At 31.5% G+C, this 27,128-nt stretch overlaps 3 protein-coding genes and 1 long non-coding RNA gene across 7 annotated transcripts in view; 2 read left to right on the forward strand and 2 right to left on the reverse strand.

The window, feature by feature from the left end:
* Nucleotides 1–9,632, reverse strand: part of LOC109057097 (FH1/FH2 domain-containing protein 3-like) — a 30,206-nt gene extending 20,574 nt beyond the window's left edge. Inside the window, exons 1-5 of one of the 3 annotated variants that reach the window (XR_006157242.1) lie at nucleotides 9,496–9,632; nucleotides 6,554–6,814; nucleotides 5,578–5,780; nucleotides 4,715–4,830; nucleotides 622–809 (exon numbers count right to left, since the gene is read on the reverse strand). The gene's annotated coding sequence lies outside the window, so the exon portion shown is untranslated. Of the gene's footprint in view, nucleotides 1–621; nucleotides 810–4,714; nucleotides 4,831–5,214; nucleotides 5,287–5,577; nucleotides 5,785–6,553; nucleotides 6,815–9,495 lie in introns of those variants that run through there. The other 2 variants (XR_006157241.1, XR_006157243.1) reach the window with 2 other exon arrangements.
* Nucleotides 1–27,128, forward strand: part of LOC109057086 (sodium-dependent neutral amino acid transporter B(0)AT1-like) — a 61,426-nt gene that overhangs the window by 20,539 nt on the left and 13,759 nt on the right. Inside the window, exons 1-2 of one of the 2 annotated variants that reach the window (XM_042745080.1) lie at nucleotides 492–631; nucleotides 25,759–25,963. In XM_042745080.1, the coding sequence (XP_042601014.1) occupies nucleotides 25,759–25,963 (205 nt within the window). In that variant the 5' untranslated portion in view covers nucleotides 492–631. Of the gene's footprint in view, nucleotides 1–491; nucleotides 632–25,755; nucleotides 25,964–27,128 lie in introns of those variants that run through there. The other variant, XM_042745081.1, reaches the window with a different exon arrangement.
* Nucleotides 632–17,597, forward strand: LOC109109590 (sodium-dependent neutral amino acid transporter B(0)AT1-like). The gene is given in 13 exon segments (XM_042745079.1): nucleotides 632–713; nucleotides 716–829; nucleotides 4,725–4,865; nucleotides 5,580–5,717; nucleotides 6,582–6,763; nucleotides 9,466–9,576; nucleotides 12,002–12,114; nucleotides 12,197–12,325; nucleotides 13,823–13,979; nucleotides 14,266–14,470; nucleotides 14,556–14,715; nucleotides 15,960–16,122; nucleotides 17,171–17,597. Coding segments are annotated over 13 exon segments (1,929 nt in total). The 3' UTR covers nucleotides 17,405–17,597.
* LOC122140646 lies at nucleotides 14,494–19,669 on the reverse strand. Its single transcript, XR_006157244.1, has 5 exons — nucleotides 19,348–19,669; nucleotides 17,142–17,303; nucleotides 16,924–16,925; nucleotides 15,929–16,164; nucleotides 14,494–14,694 (listed from the first exon to the last, which is right to left on the reverse strand). It is a non-coding gene; the product is annotated as an uncharacterized LOC122140646 (long non-coding RNA).

Genomic DNA, 27,128 nt, shown 5'->3' on the forward strand with positions numbered 1-27,128 from the left:
TATTAACAAACTGAATGTTATTGTAAAGCGGTGCTGATATACGAAACTTTAAAGCTGCATTTATTTGGTCCGTTGGTAGAGTAAAATAAGTTAATTATTATTGATTTTTTATTACGATTTTTAAAAGATCTGTTTCTTTTAAACTGTAATTTATTTCTGATGCGCAGCTGTATTTTCAGCATCATTACTCCAGTCTTCAGTGTCACATGATCTTCAGAAATCATTCTAATATGCTGATTTGATGATTATTTCAGATTATAATCAATGTTGAAAACAGTTGTGCTGCACAATATTTTTGTTTAAACTGTGATGCATTTTATTTTTCAGGATTCACAGATGAATAGAAAGTTCAAAAGAGCAGCATTTATTTGAAAAAGAAATCTTTTTTAACATTATAAATGTCTTTACTGTCACTTTTGATCAATTTAATGTGTCATACTGACACAGAACTTTTCTCTCTCTCTGTGTGTGAGAGAGAAGAAAGAGAGAGAGAGTGAGTGGATATGGGAGGAGATGTCAGTGCTAAAGGTCAGCATGTGCATGTTGGAGTCAGTATTTATTGACATCTCCTGCCATCACTCCATCTCTTCTCTTCTCACCCCTCTCTGTGGACAAACTCACCGCTGCAGACATGAAGCTGAAGCTCCCAAACCCGGGTCTGGACGAGCGGATCCCGTCTCACGCCGAGCTGGAGAAGCTGGAGCTGGAGGAGGCTGGGAGCGGCCCCAGTGGGACAACAAAGCCCAGTACATGCTGACCTGCGTGGGCTTCTGCGTGGGGCTGGGGAACGTCTGGAGGTTCCCGTATCTCTGCCAGAGCCACGGAGGAGGTGAGGATGAGAAACAACACACCAAAGTCACACTCACAACATCAGACCAACAGTCTGCAACTGCAGGATCTTATGCATTTTATGTATTTGAAGTGCATTTAGAATATTTGTGTTTTTTGGATCAAACAGTTTTAAGATAAACCAATAAATGTGATGCATATTTGTCAGTCATACATAAAAGAAATGTAAGATTTCTGCACTCAAAATTCATGCCAATGCATTTATTCGAACTGCTTTGCATCTGCATAAATTCATTTAAAAAATGTATTTAGTTCAAAATAGTTACATTTGGCAATATTCAATTAGCTCAAATGTATGAGATTGAAGCAAAGCAGATTTTATTGATGATAAATATATATAAACCTGTTTATTGTATCTTTAAAACACACTCAGTTTATTAGTAATATTACAGAAATCGGACCTGTTTCATTTAAGTATGACCGAAAAATATGCATTACATGAAGTTGATTATTTTTTATGCAATTTAAATACATTAATCTTAAATTTATCAACATCATTCACTAACAAACCCACATGGTATCTCTTATCCAGTGCAAACTAACAAACATCCATCACTAATATAAAGTGTTTGTGAATCTTTATTTACTATAAATGACACTTAAAAATGCCAATAAAGTGTTTTATGATTTTACTCATTTAGAAGCAGTGCATTACACTATATTGTAGTTTGTTTGTTTGTTTGTTTGGAGAATGTAAATTATGGAAATATATCAGTTACAGGTGATTTTTCCAAAACTGTTTCTGAGAATAATCAAATTGTACAACCAATTAATGCCACCGTGTTTTAAGATTGAAGACAAAAGTGAGTGTAATTCGGTGTTATTTTCATACGCATGTGATACAACCACAGAAAGATCATTATAAACTCCCTCATAAAACCCCAAACAGTCTTATAATGGGCTAAAAGCAGCCACTTAAAACGATTATAGTTAAACATTAATTCAACATCAGCAGAGCAACAGACGCTTCCACTGTGAATGAAGCCAAGATTTACTATGCTATTAAAACAGGATGGAAGTTTCCATTCAGAAAATGTATGATTGTTATGGTGTAGGTCAAACTGACCCTAATTGGATTCGATACAATTCACACACAAAAAAAGAAAGAAAATCACACTGCAGTATAAAATAACTTAAAAGGAATAAAACTTTAACAATGATATTTCCCAAACATAAGAACATGAATTTAAAAAAAAACTGAATGACTTAAAAAAGGTATGTTCTAATTTTTCACTTAAGACACAGCAAGTAACTGTAATTGTGAAATTGTAAATTTTGTAGTATTTTCTTGTTGAACACACTCCAACTTTGTTTTTACAGTGCATATAACATAAATATTTTTTTCATTAATTATTCATTTTATGAACAGCATTTTAGGTGTTTTTTAATATTCAAAAACTTTTTTTTTAAAGTGTAGAAAAACACTTTTTTTCAAGTGCTTTGCTGAAGCTTAAGAAGAGCCAAAATCATGGGTTCAGTTGCATAAAAATACAAAATACAAAAAAAATTTAAAATACAAAAAAATCCCTGCAAAATAATCATAATTGTAATTTTGTACACACATTCCGGTGTCTAAATTTTTCAAGCATGTCCATGACCCTAAATGAGAAAAAAGTCCTAAAAACAAAGAAAACATTAACATTAAAAACATTACAGGAAAACATCATAGGTTAATGAGTATTTCCAACAACTCACATATCGATGAGGAACATAATATAAGGGCTGGAGTTTCAGAAGAGATCTCAACAGTGTCTCAGACTGTGCTCAGATTTGCATAGAAACTAAAGTCTGCGCTTAAAAGTATTATTTTAACATGATATCAAATATTTCTTATCAAATGACCTGAGGTGCTCCACATTCATTTTATATCTACTTTAATTTCTCCGGAGCATTTGTTAGGAGAATCAACTGACACATCAATGAAACAAAGTAACAAAGAGCTACGAAAAGAGCAACATCTGAGCATTCTCCACAAGAACAGTTTCATAATGATCCTACGTAAAGTGACAGAGCAGTTTCTTCAGAGGAGTAAATGTGCATCAGGTGTATACCTCTCGTTTACCTAAAGCGCCCTCTCACTTTCACCTTCACCTCAGGCTATCACTGTGTGGACTTTCGTAGCTTTGGGCTGATAAGGGGCCACATGCAGAGAGTCAAACTCTAAGATAATGAAGCTGATATTTGCTGATATCACTTTGTTTCCAAAACAGCTGTTACAGTATGACACTGCAAAATACTGCGGAAAACAGTTATGAATAATTAAGAGCACTTAAATGTACAGTGTATTATTATCTACAAAATATTGAATGTAATATAGCACCATGGAAAGAAAATTAAATTAGGTTCTAGAGTTTGATGTCTCAATTTAATGGTTTAAAATGTTTTAAAAAGGTTGTAAAATAAAATGTTATATAAATCAATGTGAATGATATATAAACAAACCCCTCAGTAAAAAACTTTCGAATATAGATGGAAATAAAACTGTAAGTTTTAGTGTATGTAAGTGTCGCTTAAGTGGAGAAACAAACTCTTTAAAAAAATGTATTGCAATGGAAATCTACAGATGCAAATAGATAAAGTGCAATAATAAAAACAGGCAAAACCCTCTTAGTAAAAACCTTCAATAAAAATACCTCATTTAAAACCTTTAGAATATAGATAGGAATAAAACTGTAAAGTGTGGTGTATGTAAGTGCTGCTGAAGTGGAGAAACAAAGCTCTTTAAGGAAATGTATTCTAATGGAAATCTACAGATTCAAATAGACAAAGTGCAATAATAAAACCAGGCAAATGATGCATGAAAAAACCCTCGGTAAAAACCTTCAGAATATAGATGGAAATAAAACTGTAAGTTTTAGTGTATGTAAGTGCTGCTGAAGTGGAGGAAAAACTAATTTTGAGAAAATGGCCTTTAAATATATATGTTGTAATTGAAACATATAGACACAAATAGATAAAGTGTAATATTAAAACCAGCAAATGAAATATGAACAAAGCCCACAGTAAAAACCTTTAGAATATAGATAGGAATAAAACTGTAAAGTGTGGTGTATGTAAGTGCTGCTGAAGTGGAGAAACAAACTCTTTAAGGAAATGTATTGTAATGGAAATCTACAGATTCAAATAGACAAAGTGCAATAATAAAACCAGGCAAATGATGTATGAAAAAAACCCTCAGTAAAAACCTTCAGAATATAGATGGAAATAAAACTGTGAAGTTTGGTATATGTAAGTGCTGCTGAAGTGCAGAAACAAACTCTTTAATTTTTTTTTTACTGTAATTGAAATCCACAAACGCAAATAGATTAAGTACAATAATAAAACCAGCGAATTAAATATGGACAAATCCCACAGTAAAAACCTTCAGAATATAGACAGGAATAAAACTGTAAGTTTTGGTGTATGTAAGTGCTGCTGAAGTGGAGGAAAAACATATTTGGGGAAAATGGCCTTTAAAGACTTTGTAATAGAAATCTATAGACACAGACAAATAAAGTGCAATAATAAAACCAGCAAATGAAATATGAACAAACCCCACTGTAAAAACCTTCAGAATACAGATGGGAATAAAAACATTTTTTTTATGAGAAGAAATGGCTTTTAAAGATGTATTGTAAATGATATCTACAGACGCAAACAGATGCTGCAGCACAACTATTTTTGCTATCTATATTTATACTGTAGGACAACTATTGACTCATTTGCTACTATTTTTTTTACTCAAGAGGATCTTTAAGAGAAACATTCGAGACATCGATGTTTTAAAACTTTTGTTAACTATTTAAAATGCTGTTTGAATTATAACTGTGACGCTGTAAAAATAAAAAAAACAAGAGCTTGTGTTGCTGAAAATAAATGATCTCACCCATTTTCAGGAGCGTTTATGATCCCGTTTCTGATTCTCCTGGTTCTGGAGGGAATCCCGCTGCTTCATCTGGAGTTTGCCATCGGACAGAGACTCAGAAAAGGCAGTGTCGGTGTCTGGAGATCCATCAACCCGTATTTAGTTGGCGTAGGTGGGTATTAAGGCAAAACATTCAAAATAAATATGAAAAAAAAATGTTAACTACAAGATCTCACCATACTTGGCCAAGTTGATTAATCATAGTACATTTATTTTGTATTAAAAGTTTTCTGAAATGCTATGTTCGATATCTAAATAAATATGTACTAATTTGCATACATTAACAGAACAAAAACCGTATAATTCTTGTTTGATGTTTTTGATATATTGGAGTTTTTCCAGAGGGGCTTTTGTATCATTCCATAAATCAGAAAAACTTTTGAGGAATTTTTAGGAATTGCATTTTTAATTGTTTTTAGGAATAAAATTTATAAATCATCGTGAATTAAATATGAACAAACCTCTCAGTAAAAATCTTCACAATATAGACAGGTATAAACTTGCAAAATTTGGTGCATGTAAGTGCTACTGAATGAAGAAGCAAACTTTTGAAGATTCGTAAGTAATAGAAGCTTACATACGTGAATAGAAAAAAACACTTAAAAGTGTATATTGGCTGTTTTCTTTCCACTAGTCTGAAGAAGACATGTTATTGAAGCAAACTAGACAAAATTCTAAATTGACCATTGCATAAAAAAATAAATAAATAAAAAAAACAAAGAGCAATGCATCCCAGACTTACAGTATTAAAACTCTGTATGTATGAGCTTCAGTCTCTCTGGTGATTATGATGAATGATGTGATTGAAAGTGCTTGTCACTCACAGGCATCGCCTCCATGCTGGTGTCCTTCATGGTGGGGATGTACTACAACACGATCATCGCCTGGGTCTTGTGGTACTTCTTCAACTCGTTTCAGGACCCTTTACCCTGGAGTCAGTGTCCCGTCAATGAAAACCGGACAGGTACAGACCACCAGCATTCATGTCAATTCATTGTGACGTTACTTCATGTGGCTCTTTAGTAACCTGACTTCACACAAAACAAACAAGCAAAAAATATTCAAATTAAAAATAAAAAATGACAAAAAAATGCCTTTCTTATTCAGTATTTCTATCTTGTTTTTCAGTACAAATATCTTAACATTCTTAAATGAAGTCACTTTTACATTAGAAGCACAATTACTTTTTTTTTCAAATAAGAAAAACAAGAAAAAATATCTTGATCTAGATTTTGATACATTTTTTAGAAAACAAGACACTTATTACTCAGTCATTATAAGACTTGGTCATTTTCTTTTTAAATAAATGTATCTTGATTTAAGTTTTTTTTATCATTATTTGTAAGGGAAAAAACATGACAAAACTGAGTAAGACTATCTTTTTGTTAGGTTTATGCCAGCTGCATGATCTTAGTGTAAAATCTATTAGTGTAAACATGCTTATGTAATAAAATTAGTGCTGCCAAACAATTAATCGTGATTAACGTGTGTGTATGTACATATACATAATAAATGTACACAGTACACACACATATATTATGTAAACAAAATATTTTATTTTAAATGCGATTAATTGCAAATAATGATTTGACAGCACTAAATAAAACAAATCATTGTGTTTTTACCTTTTTCTTACTGTTATTTATTTTATATTTTATTGTGTGTAAATTTCTGTAATTTCAATGTTATCAATGCTTTGTCAATGTAAAGCCTTTTATGATGCCAATAAAGCTACCTGAGTCTTTATTAAATAACTGCAGTGCATAAAGATGACGAATGTACGAATCCAGGTGTACTTACGCAGTTGGTCGTGTGTGTCTGTTAACAGGGTTTGTGTCTGAATGTGAGGATAGCTCTCCAGTGGATTATTTCTGGTACAGAAAGACGCTGAACACGACTCCTGTGATCGAGGACTCTGGAGGTCTGCAGTGGTGGATTGTTTTGTGTCTGTTCTGCGCTTGGACTCTGCTGTGGGTTTGCTGTCTGAGGGGCATCGAGACCACCGGGAAGGTACATCTCCATCACGTTTACACTTTTTCCTGAGCTCATGTCTCTGTCACTCTGAGTTAAAGGGACAATTAACTTATAAATGACCATTCATTCCTCTTTCATGTCATTCTGAACCTGCATGACTTTCTTTCTGCAGTGCATATAGAGAGCTATATTTCTCTAGTGTTTGTTTACCCATAGAGTGAAAGTCAGTGGGGTTTAATGTTGATTTGGAATCCACTGACTTTCAATGCATGATTAAAACATTACTCACAATATCTTTTTGTGTGTGTGTGTGTTTTGCATAAAATTAAATGTATATAATGATATAATCCTGAGTTTTATAATGTTCCGGGTCAATTTGACCCGATGTTTAGAGTTGTCCGAAATGGTGGTTAACCTAGGATTGTTTTTCTTGAAATGTTTTTCTTCAAATGACTGCAAAATGTAAACATTTTTAGATGTTGTGGTGAAGTGCGTACGAAATTTCAATTATGTTTGTTTCAACTACGAGTCAATAAGACCCATAAATTTAAAGGCAGCTGCAAACACCCAAGATATCTTAAAACAATTATACTACTACTAAATTACTGCCCTCTTTATTTCTGCCTTTGACCGTTGCTTCTTTTCAAAGAAATGTGGTTTTTTTTCCTTTATCATTGTCTTTTTTTTTGATCATTGTTTCTTTTTTTTGTTTTGAAATTAATTTGGTTTTTTCATGTTATTTTTTGTGATTGTTACGTGAAATCTTAATTAAAAATCAAAAAATGTACTTTAAAATAAAAAATATATATGGAATTTAAAATATCCAAATTTTATGAAGAATAAATGTTTAAAATACTTATTATTATATATTTTTTAAAAATACTTATTAAAATAGTTTCCAAATTTTATGAAGAATAATGTTCTCATGTTTACTTTTTAATGTGTGAGAAGTATATTTGACATTCCTCACTTTTTTCTTATCTTTTTTTTTTTTTTTTTACTGCTCCAAAATGGGTGCAGACCCTCAGCTGTCACTCAGTGACATCAAATCTGTCATAAGAGACAGTTATTTGTTAGAGGACTGACGTAGCAGCATGCCCATGTGCAGCTGCATTAATAACCTCATAAATATACAAGAACATTAACCCAGGGTTTACAATGTGAAATCTCGAAACTTACCTACCCCAAATTAATTACTAATCCTCAGTAAGGTATGAGCAGTGCATCACAAGGAACAAGATAACCCAAGGTTAACCCAAGGCCAGAGATCTGGGTGTGGTTGTTCTGGTTAAGCATTAGCTAGCGCACAGACTGATGTAATGGTTAAAAACAGCCTGGTAGTTTTGGCCAAGACAAGATAAAACACATAAAACTGATAATCGGAGGAAAGCGATACAATCTCTACAATTTTTTTTTACACTATTGTATAAAGAGTACAAAGGGCAGCGAGATTCGGGCTGCTGTAAAGTTATCACAGCGACTAATGGCTGTAAAGGCATCATTGATAACAGACACTTTTCTGGTAAACTATAGGATGCAACTGTAGGAACAGGAAATTAAATTTCCAGCTCTCATTTCATCCCAAAATCAAAAGAAAATATGAAATTACAGTTAGCATGAAGAAAGTGAAGTCTATTCTTAAAATCATTCAGATTTGTTGCATTGTGACATTGTTTTCATGACACTGGAGCACATTTACCAAACTTTTACTATACAATAGTTCCTAAACAACAGTAAGTTTTAGTTCATTTTTCTTATCTCTTTCTTGCTGTCTAATCTAATTTTGATATTTGCATTTAATAACATATTTTTTATTGATGTATGGAATTTGGTAAATTAATTTCAAATAAATACATGAGAATACTTCAATTTATATATAATTATTACATAATATATACACATTGTATCTGTACTGTATGTATATATATATATATATATATTATATATATATAAATATATATATATATATATATATATATATGCTGTCAAACTAATCACATCCAAAATAAAGTTTTTGGTTAAATAATAAATATACACAGCCCACATACATATATTATGTATATATAAATACACACACATGGATGTATATATTTCAGAAAAAATATATGTTGTATATATTAAATACAGTTATTCATAATATAAATTAAATGAATATAAACATAGACATGTAAATACATGTAAATATATTCAAAATATATACTGTATTTGTGTGGATTTATGTATACAATATAAATATGCAAAGAACAAACATATATTATGCAAATAAAAACTTTTATTTTGTATGCGATTAATTGCGATTAATCATTTGACAGCACTATTTATATATAGTATATATATATATATATATATATTATATATATATATATACACACACACATTATATACATATACATACATATAATGTGTTCTTGTATTAGGAATGCTTTATTGTATTTTTTTGATTTTGTTGAAATTTTTTTTTTTGTTTTAGGTTTATTTTTATGAATTTTTATATAATAGACAGTCAGTGCATGCCTATGTATATGTATATACACACACACTACTATATAATTCAAGGCATCAGTGCTTTCTCTCTTCACTCTCTGAGTATATTTTTTAGTAATAATATATTTTTTTGTGGCTTTTTCATTTTAGTGAAAATTTATGTTATTTTTTTTTTTTTTTATGTTATTTGTTATTTTTATATGTGCAGGTTTCAGGCTCTGTGTTGAGGGTTTGTGATGTTTCTATCTGCTCAGGCTGTGTACGTGACCTCCACGCTGCCGTACCTGGTTCTGACCATCTTCCTGATCAGAGGACTGACGCTCAAAGGCTCCGTCAGCGGAATCAAGTTCCTCTTCACTCCAGATGTAAGTCTGACACAAACACATCCTGCTGACTTCACTTCATGCAGATCAGATGTTCAGTAGAGAAGAAAGAAAGCCATGCATGTTCAGAAAGAGGAAATCTGCCATCATCTCCTCTTCATAATGCCCTCAAAACATCTTCATGGAAAAGTACAGATGTTATATGACAGCCGTCAAAATCAAGAAGGAACAAAAAAAGCACCTTAAAGTCTTCTTAAATTCAAATTTAACTATTTTACTTTCATTATCCGACTGTTTTCTTAAAAAGAATAGAATTATATATGTTAAAGACACATAAATAAATAAACCCAAAATAAAACTACACCAAACAAGATATTTTGAAGAAGGTTGGAAACCAAAAAAAATCAGATCCTATTGACTTCCATAGTATTTTTTTGAAGTCAACGGGTCCTGAAAATGTTTAAATCCCACAATTTTTCAAAATATCTTTTTAGTGTTCATTAGAAGAGAGATACTTGTACAGATTTGAAACGACAGAGTAAATGATTTGGTTAAACCATTCCTTTATATATTAACCAAGTCTAATATTTATATAGACATTGTTTAGGTTTGTGTGATGCAGCCTTTCTAAAACTGTGTTAATAGTTCACAAAGTTTACCACTGGTCAACATTAATCTTAATTTTAAGACAAAAAAAGAAATACTAATAGATTTACACAAGAAATCACCACTGGGATTCATAGAGATGCTTTCCAAAATCCACTGCAAACTCACAAAACACATCTATTTCCATCACATTAAAGAGGTTAAACTGCTCATAAATGACATTTCCAACAGAATACAGATGATACTGCAGGGCAGGGTCGGAAATGAACAGGGGATTGTGGCAAAATGCCCCAGAAGTTAAGAGGCAAGAAGTGTTCTATTGCAGCATTACATTCAGATTATCACATCAGGTTTCTTTTTATGCATAATTTTGGCAGTGTTGAGGCTGGTAAGAGTTTATTCTGTTGAACACAATGGCCAATCAGAGGTGTTTATTGCACATGCTCCCGCAAACATTCTAATTGTATTCTAATTGTAATTGTATATAGTTTTCGCGCTCAGTTTTGGGGGTATTGAAATTGTTTTTGAATGAGCGCTCGCTGTTCACTTTCGATTTGCACACACACTCTGTGTAAAGGAGCACATCTTACAAGATCAGATATTTGTCAGTGATCTCAGGATCTGTTGAGCAACAAATCCTGCAGTATGATCTGTCAATCATCTCTCATTACTCTCCACCTGAGATCAGTCAAATCTGACTCCTGCAGCTTGTGTTGGATGCAGGGTAGCCAAGATAGCATTATTTTTTGCTTGTTTGTATTTTCGAGGAATTGGGCTACTTTTTATGGAAGCCCATTTCCACCACTGAATAAAAAATAAAACAAGGTAATTGTGACTTTTTTTCCTAAGAATTGCGAGTTATAAAGTCAGAATTGCACGATATAAACTCGTAATTGCCAGAGTATTATTTACATTACAAATTAATTGATATTAATTTTTAATTTTATTTTTTAATTATGTATATTTAGTTTGCAATTCTTATTTTATTTTCTGTTATTGAGTTTTTATTTTGCGATTTTGTGTTTATTGTAAATTATAAAGTCAGAATTGCGAGATATAATTTATTGATTCTCCCTAATTCTTTTTCATTTTATACATTTTCCTTTCTAAAATGCCTACATGACATGCAGGTAAACAAAACATTAAATTTTTTAGTAAGTGTTTTATTTTGATTGAAGTTATTTTAAAATTATTTATTTGAATTTAACATTTTATGACTTAATAAATCAGCTTTTCATTAAACACACAAACCCCTGCAATTCCTTCACAATTTGGAAAACCTTGACATAATGTAACGCATAATTCACTTTCTGTTGTTAATAACAACAAATGGAATATATTTTCTTTGCATTTTAATATCAGTATGGTACGTGCATCATTATCCTATTTAAATCAGTGTGATAAACGAGTTACGTTAAAAGTAATCTACCCTAAAATGTGTAATGTAATGGATTATGTTACTAACTACAGTTTTTGTCATGTAATTTGGAATCAGTAACAGATTACAATTTGCAAGTAATCTACCCAGCTCTGCTAATAATATGATGATATATGACGATGTACAGTGCTGGAGAGTATGTAGTTATGTGTTATTGAAATACCAGTGTTGGGATTATGAACAGCTGAACTGTAATCAGTTATATTTACTGAGAAAAAAATGTGTAATTAAATTACAGATCCTTATGAAAATGAAATGTTTGAAAACATTTGTTTGAAATTTAGAAAAGTAATCAAGTGTAATCAGTTACAAGTAACTGAAATAGTTACACTACTTACTACATTTTAAATAGGGTAACTTGTAATCTGTAAACTGTTACATTTCCAAAGTAACCTTCCTAACACTGACGATGTATTTGTGTAGCTGGACGAGCTGCTGAACCCAAGCACGTGGCTGGACGCAGGAGCGCAGGTGTTTTACTCCTTCTCTCTGGCGTTCGGAGGACTCATCTCCTTCTCCAGCTACAACTCAGTCCAGTCAGTAACTCCAGCCTTTAACAGCTGCTGAGACTTGGCTCAGTATAATGATTTTAATACCTGCTCCACTGTGTGTCTGCAGTAATAACTGCGAGCAGGACGCGGTCATCATCTCCATAATAAACGGCCTGACGTCTATTTATGCAGCCATCGTGATTTACTCCATCATTGGCTTCAGAGCCACAGAGAGGTTCGACGACTGTCTCAACGGGTGAGTGTCTCCGTCTCAAACCGTCAGTCAGAGACACTGAGATACTGTATGTGCCATCTATTGATCAGTGCCAGGAACAGATCTGATATTAAACACCCAAGCGACTCAAAATCAGCTCTAGTTCAACCAAAAATAATAACTGTAATTATTTACTCACCATCACACTGTTTCAAATCCATATGCTGTTGGTTTTCTCTGTGGAACACAAAAAGATGTATTTTTTTAAATAAATATATTAAATATTAAAACAATTATATATATATATATATATATATATATTATATATATATATAATATATATATATATATATATATATATATATATAATAAACATACTAATAGATTACAATATATTTGATAATTGTATTTCATATACATTTAATATATTCCATTATATATATCGAATACATATTTTCATATATTTTAAAAAAGGAATACATCTATAAATATTTATTTAATAAATATTTCAAATATATTAATGTTATTGATATGTATTATTCAGTTATATGTATGTACAGTATGTATATATATATATATATGTATATATATATATATATATGTGTGTGTGTGGTGTGTGTGTGTGTATATATATATATATATATATATATATGCATATACACACATATTATACATAATAATACATATCATATAATCATATATAAATTATATTTAATATTATATTGCTGTATAGTTAATGATATATAAATTTAGTAATATATTATACACATTTTTTCATATATTTTAATATAATGTCAAATATATTAATATATCCAATAAGATATTTATGTATATAATGATATTTATCATAATTTTTCATATACTTTAAAAATAATACACTATGAAATATATTTAATAAAGGTGCCAAATATCTTAATATATATATTATTTTGACTCATTTTCTTATACTTTTATGTTTCAAAAATATATAAATTTTATAAATATATCATACATTTTTCATTTATTAAATAAAGTATATATTAAATATCTTAAATGCATCTTATAATAAAATATATATATATTATATAAAATATATTATATAAAATATTAATATAATATTAATATTAAAATATTAATTATATATATTTAATATATTTCTAAATAAATAAATATATAAATATGTTGTGTTCATAATTTATTTTTTATTCAAATTATTTAATAATTATACTTTTCTTATATTATTATTAAAAATAAAATATATATATTTAATAAACATTAATTAGATTTTTTATTTAATAATATTTTAATTTATTAATTTAATTATATTAATTTAATGTATTTTTAAAAATAATAAATATATAAATATGTTGTGTTCAGAATATTATAAAAGTATATTTAATAATATATACTTGTCATATATTATTATTAAAAATAAATATATGTTAAAACTAAATGTATAAACAAATATTCAATCAATATATTAAAATATGTAATTGTAATGTTTTCCCATTTTCTTTAAGATAATCTGCTCAAGTTCACAGTGCTGTGGTTTGTTGACAGTAACATCCTGACGCTGATGAACACGTTTGATCTGCCGGAGGGAAACATCACGGAGAGCAACTACGACGGTTTTCTTCAGCATCTCAACAGCACAGTGCCAGCCGTCTTTCAGGATCTCCAGCTGAAGACCTGCGACATGCAGACGTTTCTCAGTCAGGTCTGTCTCTAGCTAGATTCAGTTGTCAGTTCACGTTTTACTCCTTAGTTGTGTTCTGTACACACATAATTCACTAAAATACAGGAGTGACAACCACATTATTTCCTGAAAAATACAGGTAGTGACAAACAAATTTACAGAAATTATTACACTATGTGTACTTAACTGAACTGAACAAACTAGTTGTTAATGACGCATCTGAGCGTGGTTTGAATGTGTATGTGGTTGTGGACTCGTGAAACCTGCAGTGTGTTTGTGGCCTCAGAGACTCTTGTTATCTGCACAGGGAGTTGAGGGAACCGGTCTGGCCTTCATCGTCTTCACCGAGGCCATCACCAAGATGCCCATCTCTCCTCTGTGGTCAGTACTCTTCTTCATCATGCTCTTCTGTCTGGGATTGTCCACCATGTTTGGCAGTGTCGAGGGAGTCGTGGTGCCGCTGCAGGACCTGAACATCCTACCGAAGCGCTGGCCGAAGGAGGTCTACACAGGTAAAGCCACACAAATGTTATAATCTAGCCGTCTCCACTGATGATCACACGTGAAGGTCTCGGTCTGTGTGTGTGTGTGTTTCAGGTCTGGTGTGTCTCGTCTCGTTCGGTCTGGCCATTATCTTCGCTCAGGGTTCAGGTGAATATTGGCTGGCTCTGTTCGACGGCTTTGCTGGATCCATTCCTTTGCTGATCATCGCCTTCTGTGAGATGATGGCTGTAGCCTACATTTATGGGATCGACAGGTGAAGATTGCATGGCAAATCTTTCCAAAACTGATTTTAATTAAGCTGTTATTTTTATTATTATTTATAAAAAAAATAAAAACTAAGGTTGTATATTTGATCTTTTTTAAATTATTTTTTAAAATGTATTTAATCAGGGACAATGCACTTTAATAGTACATATATATGTAAAATGCACCAGATTTAGCCAACACTGGCTAATTTTCATCCATCGTCCCTTTTTTCCCTACGCTTAATTATTATATATTAAGGTTATACATTTTAAATATATATATTTTTTTTATTATATATTTTTTTATTCTTATGCTATTTCAATATATATAGAATTTTATAAAATCATAATCTATATATATATATATATATAAGATAAAAAAGAAACATTTTAATGTACATAATGTGTATATTAAAACATAATTTTAATGTACAACATATTCAACATATTTTATTTATTATATATTAGTCAACATTTGAAGTGGATTAAAAATATTCATCAAAGTTGTACAAAGACAAGAACTCATTTTAGTTTTAGGACAACTTGAAAGGTTGATGAAAGGTTTTGATCCACTTCAAATATTGTATATACAGTATATGCATGTGTGTGCGAGATAAACCCTGTGAATTTTTTGATTGAATTATTTTTAGGGGGGGTGGGGGGCATTTTTAATATTAAAATGTATATTCATGTTTGATTTTAAATAAAATATTTGAATATTTATTAAATAACTATTTGTAATTTGAATATATTTTAAGTTTTTAAAATCATGATAAATATATTCTAAATAAAATAATCTGTTTATTTTAATGTATTTAACATTCTATACACACACGCTTGTATTTATATATCTAAAAAACCCTGTAAATTTGACCATGTTATCTTTGGGGAAAAAGGGAAAACAATTCATATTAAACAAGTCTCATACTGTCACTTCTTCCTGTGGAGTGCCTCAAGGATCTGTTCTTGGTCCGCTTTTGTTTTTAATCTACATGCTCCCTCCGGGTGAGATCATGCAAAGCTTATTTATTCAGCTTATTTATTCAGCTTTCAGATGATATGTAAATCTCAATTTCAAAAAATGGACTCTTATGACTGGTTTTGTGGTCAAGGGACACATATATAAGAGACTATATGTAAGAAATTGACAGCAGATTATTTCAAATACATAAGGTGAAACTGACTGTTGATATTTGTGTGTTGATTCGGTGTAGATTCGACCTGTTGATATTTGTGTGTTGATTCGGTGTAGATTCAACGACGATATCAAGTTCATGATCGGTCACAAGCCCAACTTCTTCTGGCAGGCCACGTGGAGACTCGTCAGTCCGCTCATAGTGCTGGTCATCTTCCTCTTCTACTTCGTCACCACCGTCAGTAAAGAGCTGACCTACATCGCCTGGGACCCGCAGTCGGTACGCACATCCCATGGCATGGCTGCCTTCATTCCTGTAGGACTTAGAGAAAGGGCCAATAGATTTTCAGGATCGAAAATATTCCTGTTATGACACCCAGAATACGTCCAGTAATTTCAGCTATTTTAAGAAAAAAAAAAACACCAACAACAACATTATTATCAGATGTTGTTTGTTTAAAAAAATTAATAAAAAAATACAACAAATCGTTTGAGAACTTAATTTAAACTACATAATAAATAAATACAAATAAAAAATAAGAGTAATAAAATAAACAAATGCATAATACATTAAAAATAAAGAATAATAAATAAATAAATGTGTAACAAATAAATATAAATATGAATAATAAATAAATATATAAATTAGAAATATGAGTAATGCATAAATAAATATGAATAATAAATAAAATAAAATAAATATGCGTAATACATAGCTTAATAAATGTGAAGAATACATACATATTATAATATATGAATACATATAAATAATAAATAAATGCATAATACAGAACATATTATATATGATGAATACATATAAATAATAAATAAATGCATAATAAGTATATAAAAGTAATAAAAAAAATATGCATAATACAAAAATATTTAATAAATAAATGAACATAGATAAAAATATGTGAAATGATTGGATATAATAATTAATAGTTTGTTATAAGTGTGTTAATAAATGTATTAAGAATAGATTTGTAATGCACACATAAGTAAATAGATTAATAAATATGAGTTATAATAAAAAACAAATCACAATTTAGAATTTAACCAGCAGAAATGAAATAAATACAACTAATAAATAAATAAATAAATGTTTAATGAATAAATATGAGTAATACATAAATAAATAAATAAAAATGTTAGTAATACATAAATACATATGAATAATAAATAAATGTAATGAATGATTAAATGAGCACTAAATAAATACATAAATATGAACAATAATAAATAATAAAAATGTCACTTATAAACAAACATGAGTAATAAGTAATCGTGTGCTGTTACCTCATTATATTAATGATAACTGTCTCCAGGAGAATTTCCCCACACTGGAAACGAAGTCGTATCCGGACTGGATTTACGCGATCATCTTCATTCTGTCGGGTGTTCCAGCGCTGGTCATCCCTGCGGTCGCTCTGTACAAACTCATCAGAAACCGCTGCTGCGCTAAAGAAGAGAAACACAAGGCAGCAGAGCAGCTCTACTCCATATCTGACAAAATACAGATCCCCGACGAGCTCGACTGTGCAAGCAGATCGCTCCACTAACACACGGGTTCCAGTCTGACCTGCAACATCAGGGAGCAATCTAGGAACAGAGAACAGACGTTTACAGATGTGATTTGCACTGACAGCTCTTCATACTCTTCTGTTGTTTGTATGTATTTATGCAAAGCAGTTCATATGCATTAATGAAGCCGCCCAAGGTTAACAAATAAATAAACAAACATTAACAAGTCAACACACATTTCTGTAAATGATAATTAGCCAGAAAACAGCTGTTTATCCACATGCATTTTCTGGTGGCTTCATGTACAGTGAATTCAATATATGTGACATCCCCCCTACCCCCGGAGCACAAAACCAGTCATAAGCAGCACAGGTATATTAGTAGCAATAACCAATAATACATTGTGGGTCAAAATGATACATTTCTCTTTTATGCCAAAAATCATTAGGATATTAAGTAAAGATCATGTTCCATGAAGATATTTTGTAAATTTCCTACTGTAAATAAATAAAATCGTAATTTTTGATTAGTAATATGCATTGCTAAGAACTTCATTTGAACAACTTTAAAGATGATTTTCTCAATATTTAGATTTTTTTTTTCACTGTGATTCTGTTTTAACTGATAGTTGTATCTCAGACAAATATTGTCCTCCTAACAAACCACACATCAATGGAGAGATGATTTATTATTTATTCAGCTTCAGTTTTCTTTAAAAAATAATCCTTATGACTGGTTTTGTGGTACAGGGACACACACACACACACACACACACACACACAACACACACATAATATTTATATATATAATTATCTATATATATATATATATATATAAATTTTTTTTTTTTTTTTTTTTCTGTGTTTAATCTCATCTATGTAAGATAATATTTCATATTTAGGGGAATTTCTTGTTTTAAAAATAAACTTTATGACTGGTTTTGTGGTCCAGGGTCACACATTTAGGGGAATTTCTGTGTTTAATAAACTGTCCTGTCTTAAAACTGTAATTGTACGTGTATTATAAGTATTTTTACGATGTGTTTTTGTTCTTCTTAACAATGCCAGTTTAATAATAAACTAATTTTGATTGTGTACAATGTTGTGTACATCTAACAAAGCAGTAAAGATATCCACTCTGAGCTGATAACACTCAAACATATCACAACATAACCATAACACTTTATGCATAAATTAGAATTTCAATCATAATTCCTACATTATTAATACTTAGTCAAAAGAAGATGATTGTTGTAATATGTTTTTTATAATTATTAATAACAGACAGAATAATAATATTATGATGATTTGTTATTGTTGTTTATTATTAATAAACATAAAATTCAAGGTTATTTTATTTCAGATAATTGCCAAAGCAACTCTCATTTTCATTTAGTTTTACTTTAATTAAATGAACTAAAACTATAACAGAATAGAATAGAAATACAGAAATATGTATATATATATATATATATCCACACACACACACACACATATATACTGTATTAGTGCTGTCAAACGATTAATCGTATCAAAAAATGAAAGTTTTTGTTTACATAATATATGTGTGTGTACTGTGTATATTTATTATGTATATGTACATACAAACACATGCATGTATATATTTAAGAAAAATGTTTACATTTATATTAAATATATTTCTATGTAATATAAAATACAAAAATATAAATATATAAACGTATATACATGTAAATATTTTCTAAATGTATACTGTATGTGTGTGTGCTTATATATACATAATAAATAAACAGTACACACACATATATTACGTAAACAAAGACTTTTATTTTGGAAGCGGTTAACTGCGATTTATTGTTTGACAGCACTAATATATACATTATACAAAATTGCTCTGTTTGCTGCGGAGTCAAGAAATCTGTAAATATGATTAAAAGATGAATATGAGACAAAACTACAGAATGTCACATTTTATTATAAGCTGTTTAACACAGATGTTTTACCTGCTAAGAAGATCAGCACTTTTAGAGTTTGTCCTCTATCTGATGTGAGCAGAAGTATTGGGACAGTTACCCCTTCAGGTCTTAAGTGTTCAGCTGTGTCCTGTTGCATTAATTCTTCAGATATTAAAAGCAGGAAATGTGTAGTATCAGTTATATCCATTGCTTCTGCGTTCAGAGTCTTGCATTTGATGATGACACGCACAAACCAGGATGAAGACGAGGAAGCTGACTTTGAGTGAAAAGCAAGCAGTTTAGTTATAGCTACAGGAAAAACAAAGGGCATGGAGAAATCAAGAGTTTGGAAACTACCACCGACATCAGCAACCAAATAACACGCACAAATCTGAGAAAAAACACCACAGTAGATTTAACCAACAACGACGATCAACAGTAGTTGATGACTAAAATACATGTCTGTAAAATCACCAACAAGCTCCAGAAAGCTGAGGTGATGCTCTGATGATCTGCTGTCTGCAGGAGACTTGCACAGAATTACAGAAGCTACAGCAAGATGCAAACAAAAGATTAGAGTTTGAAAAAGCCAGTAGAGTTTTGGAACGGAGTTTTATGGACAGATGAGACAAAGATTAACCTTTATCTAAATGATGGGAAAGCAAAAGTGTGGAGAAAAAAGGGAACTGCAAATGATCCTAAGCACACAGCCTCATCTGTAAAGCATGGTAAGGTATACTTTATTGTCCCACGGGGAATTTCGTCTTGGGCTCCAAATACAGCCACTGCATCTCCACACTTAAAACAAAACATTAGGCTGCACAAACACATAAACAAACATCTCAGTAAAACCTCAATACAAAATCACTTACTACTATTTAGTGACATAATTGCTGAAGGAATGAACGAATTCCTAAACCTATGAAGTCTGCACTGATGGTAACATTTCAAATTCTGGATTCAGAATCCAGATTACCAAAAATGTATTCCATATCTGATCACATTCTCCAGTACAGCTTGGTCTCACTGCTAACACCATAAAGTCTCAGCCTTCTCAAGAAATACAATCTCTGTTGTAACATGTAACATGGACATTCAACACTTAATATGAACACCAGGGTATTTGTAAGAGGACAACTGCATAATGGGAGCATTATGAATATAAACTGAACTCTTATCTCCGATTAACTTTGGATCAAAGATCATCTCCTTAGTTTTCAACAAGATGATGAGCATCACAGTGCTTTACAAACTGTTCAATTTCAGAGTGATAAGATGATATGTCTTGGTCTTTACATAACAAGCGATGGCTGTGTCATCACTAAATTTTACAACATAATTGTTGGCATAGCCGCGGGAACATATTTTATCCAGGGGGTGCTGGGGGGTGGGGCTTGATGTTGCAGGGCGGGGCCATGGTGAGGGATTTTTTACAAAGTCCTAACATTAAACAGCCCAAACTCTTATAGATTAACATACAAGTGAAGACAGAGTTTTATGCGAACCAATATATATTTGTGCTTTTGTGATTTTAGTTCAAGAATTTCTTCCCAGATAGCACACGTACGTCTTCAAGATGTCTGTTAAAGATCACTTGATCTGGAAAGCATGTGCTGTGTACAAACATCTGACAGACACATAAACATCTTAAGGACATCTAATAGACGTCTATTTGACATCTGATAGGAGACGTATTGCAGATGAGCAAACACTCTTAAAAATACGTCTTGCAGATGTACGTAAATGCAGACGTCTCCATGATGTACGTGTGCTATCAGGGTTCTTTAATATTTTTATTATTTAAGGGGATTTTACTAAATATTAACATTGCTGATAACTTGCAAAATTTTGGTCAGTGCACTTTGGTGAATTCTGTCATCAGAAACAACAAAGTGATGTACAAGCGATGTAAAAATAAGAGATTAATTCATCATACACTGCAGACAACATCACTGATTATAGCTTATAGCCTTTTTAGAGTGCTTACACTCACGCTAGACTGAATTCAGTGATATTCTTAGATAATCTAAATGTTCTTTGCTCGCTGTATAATTTGTTCATTGTTTAAATAATCATGACATGCAGCATTATAATTAAACTTAAAATGTCTTTTTCTATTCAACGTGACCAGGTTAAATACAAATTCAGTCTTATTAAAATATTATGTCATAATATGGTAGCCTACATGCCTAAAACATTATAATGTGCGTAGTTAATAGATTACATTAGGCTACAGTGGTTTAAGCATGTTTGACCAGAGACTAGAGTGTAATTAATGCGTTCCTTCTAGGTCCTTCTTTGAGAGAAACTGTTTTAATTTGGCGATGGATCGCAGATCAAAGAAGCTTCCTTTGATGACAAATCAAAGACAATACCTAGGTTCTTGATTCTGTTGTGCAGTGTTAAAGACAGGGAACCTAATTGGTTTCCAATATTAGTGACACACAATGAAGATCCAAAAGCAATGGCCCCAGTTTTGTCTTCATTTAACATTAGGAAGTTTTCTGACAACCACCTTTTAACTTCCTCCAGGCAGGAGATAAGATTTATGACAGTTTCCATTGCTAGACTTGACAGGAAGATAAAATTGTGTATTGTCAGCATAACAGTGATAAGAGATATCATATTTCTGAAAGATAGAGCCAAGAGGAGGCATGTATAAAGAAAAAAGAAGAGGACTCATAATTGAACCTTGTGGGACACCACATGTGATCAGTGTTGAGGATGAATAATGCTTACCCATATTAACTGAGAATGTACGACCTTTAAGATATGAGGAGAACCAGCTTCATGCAACCCCCTGAATGCCAGCCACTCTCTCTAAACGATTTAATAAAATGGAGAAATCTATTGTGTCAAATGCTGTACTGAGATCTAAAAGAATAAAAGAATTCCTAGTCTCCGGAATCCAAGTAGCACAGGATATCATTTGTTACTTTTACCAAAGCAGTCTCAGTACTATGAAAAGCCCTAAATCCTGATTGAAATTTATCAAGCATGTTACAGTCAGTCAGATAAGAAGAAAGCTGTAAATAAACGACCTTTTCCAGAATTTTTGATAGAAACAGCAACTTTGAAATGGGCCAGTAATTATTTAGGATATCAGGGTCCAAATGAGTTTTTTTCAGGAGAGGTTGAAGCATGTTTAAAACTTGTGGGAACCACTCCACTGGTAAGAGAGCTGTTAATAATGGCCAATATGACGGGGGGAACCGAATTAAAAATGTCTTTAAGAAAACATGACGGAATGATATCCATAGGAGAATTTGTATATTTCAGTGAAGAAACTATATCTCGCAGCTGACTGAGCGAGATGAAGTCAAAATGCTTAAAAGAACTAAAAGGCAACAGAGATTCAGAATGAACCATGACTGATGGTGATATTTGTGCTCTAATATCTTGAATTTTGTCCACAAAAAATTCAAGGAACTTTTCGCAAATCTCAGGTGTAGAAGCAGAGTAGCCTACTAGGGTTCAGGACAGAATCGATTGTTCTAAAAATGACCGTAGTCCTATGGCATTCTTAGCAGTTATTTCAGAGAAATGATTTGATTTAGCATTGTTAACAGCAATTTAAATATTTCATATCTTTCTTCCACTTATGCTCTGATTTCCTGCATCGCCGCCTAATAGAGCGGGTATGATCATTTAGCCAGGGATGGATATTTAGCTTTTTTTCTAGATCCCAGTGATTTGAGAGATTCTAACACCTTAAGATAGTTCACATGATCTTTTTTTTTTTTTTTTTGATCTCAGCCAACTATTGTCCTATCCCAACAAACCATACGTAAATAGAAAGATTATTTATTCAAATTGAAATTTATTCAAATTCACTTAATTGACACTTATGACTGGTTTTGTGGTCCAGGGTCAGATATATTTTTCAGAACATTTCATAACAATTTAAGTTCTCACTACAGGTCAATAATCATTATTCTCAGATGAGTGTGACCAGTGTTGGGTAAGTTACTCTAAAAAAGTAATTAATTACTAGTTACTAATTACATCTGCAACAGTGTAATTAGATTACAAATTACTCTGTCCAAAAAAGTATTTAATTACTTGTTACTAATTACTTTCTAAATCCTTTATCAAAGTTAATGACAGATACAAGGATAGACATGAAACAGTTCTTAATTCTTTCAAATAAATAATAGATAACTACATTAATTATTCTGGTCACACTTTAGATTAGGGTCAACTATTAACTATGACGTTTGCCTCAATATACTCATAATTACTGCTGATTAATACTTAGTAAAGTAGTTGTAAAGTTTAAGATCTGGGTAGGATTAAGGATTTAGAATAAGATCTTTCAGAGTAAGACATTAACGTGTGTTTTATTTTAAGTAATAATAAACAGCCCAGTAATATTTATGCTAATAAACAACTAGTTAATAGAGAACTGGACACTAAAGTATTACCAGTAACTCACCAGAGTATTTAAAGTGAGAAGAGATCATAAAAAAGCATGCATTTTAAGGTTAGACTTTAAGTTTTGATGTTAAATACACTATTGTATTGTCAGTCTAAACACAGTATTAAGTTCAATTACATGAGAAGTACTTGGTTCCATGTTTGTAACAAACTTCATAGTATTTCACCTTTTTTTTAATTCAGAGTGGTAGAATCATACTCAATCATGGTGGAGGTTGTCTCTGGAACAGGCACTCTCAATTTTAATGATGAATTAATGTAAGATGACAGCAGCAGAATTAATTTGGAAGGGTACAAAATCATCTTGGCTACCAATATTCAAGAAGATGCCACCAAACTCATCAGAAAGCACTTAATATTGCACCAGGACAATGACCCAAAACACCCTGCCAGTTCAGTCGAAGGGGATTATCAGGGCAAAGAATTGTAAAGTTTTAGATTGCCCAAATCAGTCTCCAGATTTAAATCCGATTGAACATGAATTTCACCGGCTGCAGCTGGAATTGGCTGCATTAAAGGATGTGAAAAGCATTTCAAAAGAGGAGAGCAAGAGTCTGCTGATGTCTATGGGTCACAGACTCACTGCTCTGACTGCACGCAAGAGATCTGCAACTAAATAAAAGCTTTTAATCTTTTACATCTGCCTTAAGTTCATCTGTCCCAATACTTATGCTCCCATCGGGTAGTGGGATGAACTGCTGTCCTTTTAATTTGGTAAAACATTAAACATTGTGTTGAAACAGCTAATAATAAAATGTGACATTCTGTAATTTTGTCTCATAATCTCCTTTTAATCATATTTGCAGATGTCTTGACTACACAGCAAGCAAAGCAATTTTGTCATTACTATCATTATATATGTATGAAATAAATAAAAAACAACAACAAAATGAATAAAACTTTTACCAAAAAAAACAAAAAACAAAAAAAATTAATTCAAAATATGATTAAAAACTATAATAGTAAGTAATAATACTGTAATAACACTGCTAGGAATAAATGAAACCTCCTTTTCAGACCATGCAGATAAAACTTTAACTTAAATAATAAAATAAAATACTTATTTTATTTCAGGTAGTGGCCACAGCAGCTTTTCTCATATTTCTTTTATTTTTTATTTTATTATTATTATTATTTTTTTTAGTTTAACTTGAAGTACTAAAACAACTAAACCTGAAATAAAAATGAATAAAAACGTATATACTGACATTAACAAAAATAATAAAAATGACAAAAATACACATCAAAATTATTAAAACTTTAACTAAAATTAAAACAACACCTGAAAAAAAAAATAATAATAATAATAGTGGTACAGTTAATAGTATATTAGTAGTGATAAAATAGCATCAGTGGGAATAAATTATACTTATTTACATTAAAAAAAAAATACTAATAAAAATTATAAAAACATAAAGAAAAGTTACTAAATCTTTAACTAAAATTAAAACAAAAAAACTCAAAATATTAATAGAAACTACAATAGTATAGCAATGATACTAAAACAACATAAACGTATTTACATGATTAATTTTCAAACAGAACATACAAAACATTTCTGTTTTTCACATAAATAGAATGGATAAAATGTATATATTTTTTTTAGCTATAGTTGCCATTTTTGTTTAGATTCACTAAATGATGCAATGAAATAACTAAAACTAAAAGTAAAAACTTAAAAATGACAAAAACACTCGACGAAAACTCAAAAACAAAGCTAACTGAAAGTTCTCTGAATGACACTGAATATGAATAAATGAAGCCTACTGACAGGATTGATTGAGCGTCTGACAGTCAGAAATAACCCAGGCGTGAGTGAACATTACACATTAACCAGCATCAGCACAGCTCCGGCTGTCATCCAGCCTTTATCTTGCTGACAAAACACTTCAGAAGTCCCGGGACAGAGGGGCGAGTGCTAAAGGTCTTTAATAACCAGATCCCCGTTACTATCAGCACATCTCACACTATCTCCAGCACTTCCCTGAGGAGCACAGACCTGAACAGTACCTGCCAGACGACATGAAGCTGAAGCTGAAGCTCCCGAACCCGGGTCTGGACGAGCGGATCCCGTCTCACGCCGAGCTGGAGAAGCTGGAGCTGGAGGAGGCTGGAGAGCGGCCGCAGTGGGACAACAAAGCCCAGTACATGCTGACCTGCGTGGGCTTCTGCGTGGGGCTGGGGAACGTCTGGAGGTTCCCGTACCTCTGCCAGAGCCACGGAGGAGGTGAGGATGAGAAACACACCTCTGACTCGCTATCACTGAGACATTACAAATAGAGAATCTTTGAATGCATAAATAAATACATTTCTAAGCTGCTTAGGATGAAAGCATCTGCCAAGTGTATGATGTAAAATAAAAAAATAATCAATCGATCAATAAATACCTCTGTTGTAAGTTGTTTTAGATAAAAGTGTCTGCTAAATGCATGAATGTAAATGAACTGGATCCTACTCTCTATGACTGAAAAATTAAACAGGTACAAAGATTCAAAGAAGGGAAATAGACTGTGCTTGCATGAATGCAGCTTCCTAGGTATGATTTACAGCCTAAATGATTTTTAAGGGAAAACACATGAGGGATTCAGGCATTTATGTGCTTTTTATTGATCTCTTATGAATTATTCCTGTCAATGCCAAAAATCTTTGGTTACACTTTATTTTAAGGTGTCCTTCTTACAGTGTAATTATACATTTAAGTACTGAGTAATATTATGTACTTACTATATGGGTTACTATACCTATAACAGTAAGTGCATGTAATATGTAACAAGGACACCTTAAAATAAAGTGTTACCAAATCTTTCAATAACTGTAATAAATAAATAAATAGGCCAACCAGCAGTTAGTTACAGGATGAACAAACGTGCTTTTTAATGTCAAATTAGACCAATCTACATTTTTATGTGATTGACTTAAAAGATGTACAGTTTTGAAGAAAAAAATGGGCAAAAAAGTAGTTTGTGTAAGCAGTTTATGCAACCAGTCACTAGAGTAATTTGTGTAAATGAGTGATAAGGTTAATGTATAGCGATTAAATATTCCTGTAGTCATTGAATAACCTGAGAGGATCCACCCAAGAAACATCAAAAATCACTTATTTGGAGGAAAAAAACACAAAATCTTAAATTTGAGGATTCGCTACAATTATTATAAATGTATATAATTATATTATAATGCATTAAATTAGTTATTAGAGCACATTTAAGTGTGTTGGATAAAAGTGCTTGCCAAATGCATAAATGTAAATACCTGATAAAGAGAATAAAATATTAATATTTAAAGGATTAAATAAATGAACAAATACTTTTGTGAGCCGCTTTGACTAAGAGCATCTACTAAATGCATAAATAAATAAATTTCTAAGCTGCTTTGGATAAAAGCATCTGCCA

Source organism: Cyprinus carpio, chromosome B19, assembly GCF_018340385.1.
Source record: "Cyprinus carpio isolate SPL01 chromosome B19, ASM1834038v1, whole genome shotgun sequence".
Taxonomy (NCBI): domain Eukaryota; kingdom Metazoa; phylum Chordata; class Actinopteri; order Cypriniformes; family Cyprinidae; genus Cyprinus; species Cyprinus carpio.